Source organism: Acomys minous (genome assembly GCF_964271855.1).
Source record: "Acomys minous genome assembly, chromosome: 3".
NCBI lineage: Eukaryota > Metazoa > Chordata > Mammalia > Rodentia > Muridae > Acomys > Acomys minous.
Window position 1 is genome coordinate 16,844,135 of NC_140485.1, and position 8,062 is coordinate 16,852,196.

The 8,062-nt window shown below is 45.4% G+C and overlaps 1 protein-coding gene across 1 annotated transcript; it reads left to right on the forward strand.

The window, feature by feature from the left end:
• Positions 1-924: 924 nt before the first annotated feature.
• On the forward strand, positions 925-6,048 carry PCNA (proliferating cell nuclear antigen). Its single transcript, XM_084776885.1, has 6 exons — positions 925-1,333; positions 2,583-2,680; positions 2,833-2,900; positions 3,103-3,297; positions 5,566-5,689; positions 5,768-6,048. Exons 1-6 carry the CDS (start codon positions 1,113-1,115, stop codon positions 5,845-5,847), a joined length of 786 nt encoding a protein of 261 aa, XP_084633011.1. The 5' UTR covers positions 925-1,112; the 3' UTR covers positions 5,848-6,048.
• Positions 6,049-8,062: the final 2,014 nt, after the last annotated feature.

Consider the following 8,062-nt stretch of genomic DNA (forward strand, 5'->3'; position numbering starts at 1 on the left):
AGTGCTGGGATTTGAGGCATGCGCCACCACACCCGGCAAGCTGCTCTGTCTTGTCTCCAAAAAGAAACACACCCGTGATTATTTTTTATTTATTTATTTATTTATTTATGTATTTATTTATTTTTGGTTCTTCGAGACAGGGTCTCTCTGTGTAGCCTTGGCCGTTCTGGACTCACTTTGTAGACCAGGCTGGCCTCGAACTCCCAGTGATCCGCCTGCCTCTGCCTCCCAAGTGCTGGGATTGAAGGCGTGAACCACCAACGCCCTGCAGGTACCGATTTTAAAATGAGGTTGGTGGTGCTTAGGATGGATGTAGCTCAATAAGCGTTTTGTCTAGGCCCTGGGTTTATCCCCAGCCTACAATTAAGATGAAAATTAATTTTACTAGTATTTACAGTTAGGAAAATAAAGGGTACCAGGCATAACATCAAACTAATAAATTAGGTGGCACTTTTGCAGAAGCGGCCACGATAAGAAGGTTTTTTAAAATCTTTAGGGAGGGACGTTCAGAGCGACGCACACAGTGAAGTGATAGGAAAACTGGGACTGTTAATTTATGGTGGCCTCTTTATTACATGATATTTTGCGGCAAATTTCGCTTACGCAGGAATAAAAGGAAAGCGCTCAGTAATACTTGAAGCAGCTATATTCCTCGGCTTCAAGCGGGCGCCGCACACATCTTAGTCTGCATGTGACTTCCATTTCTCTGGTGCGGAAATATCCTCGGATGAAAACGGAAGCCTAGGCTCCGCCACAAACTTGAGCTATTTCGTCCCCACAGCCTAGGCCGACCCCACGATCCTCCACGCCTCCCACGCTAGGACGCCGCAGCCCCGCCTCTGTGTACGCGTGGGGCGGGACTTGCGCGGACCACGGATACGATTGGTCCGGGAGGAGAAGTGGGTGGGTCAGCGTGATGACGTCACGAAGCTCGCGCAGAGGAAGAGCGCGCGCCTAGGACGCGGCGGCATTAGGCGGTTGCGAGTGCAGTGGGCCGGTTGTCGTCCGCTCTGAGTCTTCGCTGCCGCTTCTGTACCGTGAGTCAAGGGACCTTAGCGGCCAAATCTCGCTCCTGACAGTCTCTATCATCAAGTCGTCGCAACTCCGCCACCATGTTCGAGGCACGCCTGATCCAGGGTTCCATCCTGAAGAAGGTGCTGGAGGCTCTCAAAGATCTCATCAACGAGGCCTGCTGGGACATCAGCTCGGGCGGCGTGAACCTGCAGAGCATGGACTCGTCGCACGTCTCCTTGGTGCAGCTCACTCTTCGCTCCGAAGGCTTCGACACTTACCGCTGCGACCGCAACCTGGCCATGGGCGTGAACCTCACTAGGTGAGCGGGTGGCGGGAGCTGGGCCCCAGCCCTCCCGCTTCGGCTCTTGGCGGGGCTCCGGCCCCGGTTTCTCATTGGCTGACGTGGTCATTCGCGCCTTCTGATTGGACTGTGGTGCCGGGGGCGGAGCCCATCGAAGCGCGGGGATCCGAAAAGCCCGCGCTGATGGCCGCGCGTCCTCTCCGTTTCCGCGCCAAAGCCACAAAGCCGTAGTCGGCGGGAAAAATGTCTGCTTCAGAGCTCTGCTCATTAAATGCCTACAGCTTTAAGCTGCCTAGTAAACGTGTTCTAGAGAAGATGTGGTACTGTCAACTTAGAGACGGTCTCACTGCGCCATCATAAATTTGTGGGGAAATGTACCAGTTTTCTACAGCTACCTGTAGCAAAGTGGCATCTGTTTACTTATTTTCTTTTTTTTTTTGGTTTTTCAAGACAGGGTTTCTCTGTGTAGCCTTGGCTGGCCTGGACTCGCTTTGTAGACCAGGCTGGGCTCGAACTCACAGCGATCCGCCTGCCTTTGCCTCCCGAGTGCAGGGATTAAAGGCGTGTGCCACCATGCTCGGCCCTGTTTACCTATTTTCAAAGGCTATGTGTGACTTGATGTTCCTTCAAATACGTGGGTTAGTGTCACCTGTATACATTTTAAAGGATTTATGAACAAGATACAGGTGATAGGGCACATACCATTACACTGGAAGCCAAGGACACCCGACTCAAAAAGATGTTGCCCTTTAGAATGTCGATTTTAAAGATCACAGGCCCGGTGTGGTGGCGCACATCTTTAATCCCAGCACTTGGGAGGCAGAGGCAAGCGGATCTCTGTAAGTTCAAGGTCAGCCTAGTCTACGAAGGACAGCCAAGGCTACATGGAGAGACCCTGTCTGGAAAAACATAAATAAATAAATAGATATCACATATACTGGATAATTTACTTCAGCATCCCCTGCCCCAGGGCTTTCGGGCACCCCTGGCCTCTAACAGTTCTCCAACAGTGTGAGTATGGATGGTAACATCTTGTAATTGTCTTTAAGAATGTAGGTATGAAGCTGGTCATGGTGGCATGCACCTTTAATCCCAGCACTGAGGAGGCAGAGACAGGCAGATAACTGAGTTCAAGGCCAGCCTAGTCCACAAAGCAAGTCTAGGACAGCCAGAGCTGTTACATAGAGAAACTTTGTCTTGGGGGGGGGGGGGGCGAGAATGTAAGTGTTGAGGACGAGGTGTTGATAAGCTGTGTCTTGTTTTCTAGCATGTCCAAAATACTAAAATGTGCTGGTAATGAAGACATCATTACGTTAAGGGCTGAAGATAACGCTGATACCTTAGCGCTAGTATTCGAAGCACCAAGTAAGTTACACCTATAAAACTCATTTGTTACAGAAAGCAAAGTGCACTGTTTCTGTTTCTTTAATTAAGAATACTGACAGAATTGTGGGGGTAAAGTTTATACAATAGTTATGAGCATGTGCTGCAGTGTAACATTTGCTTTCTTTTGGTAGATCAAGAGAAAGTTTCAGACTATGAAATGAAGTTAATGGACTTAGATGTTGAGCAACTTGGAATCCCAGTGAGTATCTTGTTTTCGATGGAATATTTTACCAACCTAGGATACCAGCTGATGCATGTTCTAAAATGGGGTATGGTATTTGCAATTAATGGCACATTACCATTTCACTAAGCTACAACAGTCTAGAGTTAATTGAGTTTTAAGGAAATCAGAAGTCTTGAGAATGTCACCTCGACACTGACTTTAATTTTTGGGTTTACAGGAACAGGAGTACAGCTGTGTAGTAAAGATGCCATCTGGTGAATTTGCACGCATATGCCGAGACCTTAGCCATATTGGAGATGCTGTTGTAATATCCTGTGCAAAGGATGGGGTGAAGTTTTCTGCAAGTGGAGAACTTGGAAATGGAAACATTAAGTTGTCACAAACAAGTAATGTTGATAAAGAGGAGGAAGCTGTAAGTAATAAGAGGTGTTGTCCACTTAACAGTGTCTGAAAAGGGTATGAGCCAGCCCTCCAGCCATAGCTCCCCCCCCCCCTTTGAGATGGAGTCTTGAGTAGACCTGCGCGAGTGCTTTGAACTCTGCCTCATATATGCTTTTACATATGGGGTTGGAAAGCTAGGTGTCCAGCCTTTTGCCTCTTAGAAGTGACTCTGGACAAGTAAGTGAGGATTAGCAAGTGAACAGAAGAAAAGTATTGGGGTCGTTTAGATCTTCTGGTTGCTTTATGTGCTACAGGGTTAACTGGTTTGGTGTGCAAAAGCAGGCTGGGCAAAGTTTTTTTTTTTCTCCTTTATTAATTTATTCTTGTTACATCTCAATGGTTATCCCATCCCTTGTATCCTCCCATTCTTCCCTCCCTCCCAATTTCCCCTTATTCCCCTCCCCTATGACTGTTCCTGAGGGGGATTACCTCCCCCTCTATATGATCATAGGGTATCAAGTCTCTTCTTGGAGGCTGGGCAAAGTTAACCTGCAATTTAGACCAGGTTACAGGTAACGGGGCTCTATAAATAAGAGTACCCACAGTACCAAAGGAAATAGACTTAATGTAGCATGGGAAAAGTTTGACATTTATGTGCCCAGAGGAACCCAGGCATGGTGGCTCAATCCCATAACCCTAGTTCTTAACCCTAATCCTGCTATAGCGGGAGGATTCTAAATCTAAAGTCTACCTGGCTACTTAGCAGAACTCTCAAAAGTGGGGAAGGAGTTGGGAAGGCAAAGAAAAATGCCTGGTGAGCCCTTACTCAAGCAGAAAATACTAGTCCTCCTCAAAGTTTTGCCAGACAGCCTGAACACCAAACCCTAAATTGCACACAGAAGTCTGAACTAAGTAAGATTTTTAGGGTTAAATATAGTGACATTTGGAGTGCTTACCACCAAGTATTTATGCTAAGCATAAGTTATTAAACTTTATTGTCCTCTGCATGAATTACAACTAAAGATTAGAACATAGATACGCACAACTCAGAAAGTTCTTTGGTATTGTTTTGAGACAAGTTTCTGTATTACTGTATTCGCTGTCCTGGAACTTACTTTGTAGACCAGGCTGGCCTCAAACTTGCAGAGATCCGCCTGCCTCTCCCTCCTGAGTTCTAGTATTAAAGATGTGTGCTACCTTACCCCCAGACAAGGGCTATTTTTTGGGGGGTTGGTGGGGGCTAATTCAAGACAGGGTTTCTCTGTGGTCTTGGCTATTCTGGAACTCCTTTTGTAGACCAGGCTGCAGATCCACTTGCCTCTGCCTCCCAAGCGCTGGAATTAAAGGCATGTACCACCAAGGCTGGTTTTGTTTTGAAGTTTTATTTATTTTGTTTACAGAGCTCTGCCTGCATATGCATCTGCAAGTCAGAGAAGGGCATCAGATCACATTATAGATGGTTGTGAGCTACCTTGTGGTTGCTGGGAATTGAACTCATGACCTCTGGAAGAACAGTCTTAACTACTGAGCCACCTCTCCAGCCCCCGAAGGCTGATTCTTAACCTTTATCTGTCTACTAAATTATTTCTACTTCCCTGTCTATTTCAGCTGTATTAGAGTCTCAAGACATTTAATCCATAAGTATTTTGCTTTTGTCTGAAATATAGGCTTTACCACAAAAAAAAAAACTAAGACATTTTCTAGTATCCACATGCTCCTTATTTGAAACTGAATTGAGACATTAATGACATTGACACTCGTACAATGAAAATTAGTCGACATGCCCCTTAGCTTGCATTCAACCTGTTGGTTCTTTTAAAATTTATTTTTAGAAGTGGTTGTGTGCCAATGTGAGGCTGTGGAAGTCAGAAAAGGGTGTCAGATCCCTTGGAACTGGAGTTGGTGGAATTGGCTATGAGCTGCTGGATGTGGATGCTAGGACCCAAACTTGAGTCTTTAGGAGAGCATCAAGTGCCCTTAACCGCTGAGCTAGCTCTCCAGCCCTAGGTACTTGCAGGGGTAGGGGGTGGACATTGACAAGTCAAGGACTTACCTGGTTAGCTGCCATTCCATGGTTTTCCTTCTCTTCATACGTTCTTTGGAAGAGTTCTTTGTCTTAGTTGCTTGGGATATGGTTCTACAGTATTGACTAAATATGTTTCTTTTCCTTAGTCGTAAAGGTTTTCATCAAACCCTCCAAAGTAATAACTAACGGTTTTTATTTTTTGGTATATATCATGAACTGATAATAGTGTGAGTTTCTTGATGTTGTCTATAATGAGCCTGTTTTCTCCTCCAGATAACCATAGAGATGAATGAGCCAGTTCAGCTGACTTTTGCGCTGAGGTACCTGAACTTTTTCACAAAAGCCACTCCACTGTCTCCTACAGTAACACTCAGTATGTCTGCAGATGTGCCCCTTGGTAAGATAATAAGCTTGACAATTACTTTGTAGTGTGGTATTTATAGTACTACTCGGTAATGAGCTTCCTGTCTTTCAGTTGTAGAGTATAAAATTGCTGACATGGGACACTTAAAGTACTATTTGGCCCCCAAGATTGAAGATGAAGAAGGATCTTAGGCACTGCTAGAAACTGAGAAAACTAAGCTTCCGAGAGAACTGCTTCTGAGATGCCAGCATGGCCTGAAGTCTTTTCTGTCACCAACTTTGTACCTGGGTACCTAATGTAGATATCTGATGTAAATAACCTACTTTTTTCCTCTGCATTCTCCACAGTTTGCTTGAATAAACTCCAAAGTAAAAACTGGTTTTGTTAACAAATATTTCTGCCTTTAAAATACTGGTGATTTTTATAAAGGATCTTTACTCTAAATGCAGTTTTAAGATATATTTTTCAATTTAAATAAAGTTAACTGAATTTGAAAAACCATAGAGCAGTGCCTTGGTACCATGACTACTGAACTCAGCGAAAGTTACCTTTTATGTAAATGTGGTTTTCTTCTATTTTAAGGCAGCCTGAAGTTAATAACATTATAGAGATGGTAATAAAGATGTTCAGTCTGTGTGATTAGGTTGTACAAATAATTTCTAGTAGCCTTGTTTATAGTATAGCTTTTTAAAAATACAACTTTAATCCCAGGGCGGGGGCAAGGGGCAGGGGAAGCACTTCCTAGCCAACGAGGACTACAGAGACCACCATCTCAAATAAGAGGCTTATATTTTATGAATACTTGATCCAAGCAAGAAAGATTTTTAAAGCTGGGTATGGTGGCGCACGCCTTTATTGCCAGCACTCAGGAGGCAGATTGCTGTGAGTTCAAGGTCAGCCTGTTCTACAAAGGGAGTCCAAGGACAGCCAGGGCTGTTAAACAGAGAAATCCTGTCTGGAAAAACCATTTTAAAAGGGTGGGGGAGGGGTGTTAAAAGGGCACTAGGGTTTTGTTTTGGGGCAGGGTTTCTCTGTGTGGTAGCCCTGGCTGACTTTGCTTGGACTCAATTTGTAGACCAGACTGGCCTTGAACTCAAATCTTGTCTCTGCCTCCCAAGTGCTGGGGTTTAAAGGCCTGTAGAATTCAGAAGACAGTTTATAGGAATTGGTATGCCCCTACAACATGTTCCAGAAATAAAAGTTCTTCAGGCTTGGGTGACAAGCACCTTCAACCAATAAGCATTACTCAAATTATCCCATCCTGCCTTTTCAGTTTTTATGGGTGTGATTTTGCAGGTATGGCTGGGTGGGTGGAAGACCTGAGTTGGTATGGAGAACCATTTCTTGTGTTGGCTTATTAAGGCAGTGTCTCCCCAGGGCTAGTAGAGCAAGTCTATGCTCTCTGCTTCCGAGGCAGGATTTACTGGTTGGCTAGACTACTTACAAAGGCCCCGAGTTAGTTAGTCCGCTGTATTATTGTGTTTGGGCATATGTAAAGAGTACGGCTTTTACTGCTCTAGGAGGTTGTTGGTTAGCTCATACCGAGTTGCTACTACTATTCAATGTTTTGCACCAACAAGTAGGGGAGGGAACTGGCTGCAAGTATGCCTCACTTACAGAACTCAGGTGATAGGGATGCTTTATCAAGACTGGACACTAGTCCATAAAGATACTGGTACGTAAGACTACCTGAACAGTGTCTGGTAACCAGGTAGGGAAACAAACGCAAGCATTTGGGCCCCGGGCCAGGCATGATGGCGCACGCCCTTCATCCCAGCACAGGCAGGCAGATAGATGTGAGTCTGAGGCTAGCCTGGTCTACAAAGCGAGTCCAGGACAGCCAAGCCTGTCTCGAAGGGGTAAAAAAAAAAAAGAACTTGGGGCTAAGAGAGCTAATTAGTGGGTGCAGACCACTGTAAGTGTAGAGCTGCCTAGGGCAGAAGATACCTGGGTGGTATCCCTTGTCCACTCCTCCAGGTTTTGGGGACTCCACTGTGCACAGACTTGGCCATGGAGTCAGGGCTGGGGCCTTTTTTAAATTTTTATTTTATTTATTTATTTATTTTATTTTTTGGTCGAGACAGTCTTTTCCCGCCTGCCTCTGCCTCCTGAGTACTGGTTTGGAACCATATTTTAAGTCTTGCTGTAATTACATGCCTATTCACCAGGTAGCTGGTCCGGGTCACCAACACAAAAATCAATCGGCTGGCTTTCCCTTTAGTCTCAACAACCGGAACTCAGAAGCAGGCAGCCCTCTAGTTCGAGACCAGCCTGGTCAGTATAGTGAGTCCCAAGACAGCTACATAAAGAAACCCTACCTGAAAATAAAACACAGCAATGGAACGCTCTAGCCATGCGCCCTGAAAGCGGGCGTCCGCTGACGTGTTTCCTGGTGGCGTCATTTCC

Coding starts and splice junctions, on each gene's coding strand:
- PCNA (XM_084776885.1), top strand. CDS start 1,113: ATGTTCGAGGCACGCCTGATCCAGGGTTCCATCCTGAAGAAGGTGCTG. Junction 3,298..5,565: donor TTGATAAAGAGGAGGAAGCT/GTAAGTAATAAG, acceptor TTTCTCCTCCAG/ATAACCATAGAGATGAATGA. Junction 5,690..5,767: donor GTCTGCAGATGTGCCCCTTG/GTAAGATAATAA, acceptor CCTGTCTTTCAG/TTGTAGAGTATAAAATTGCT.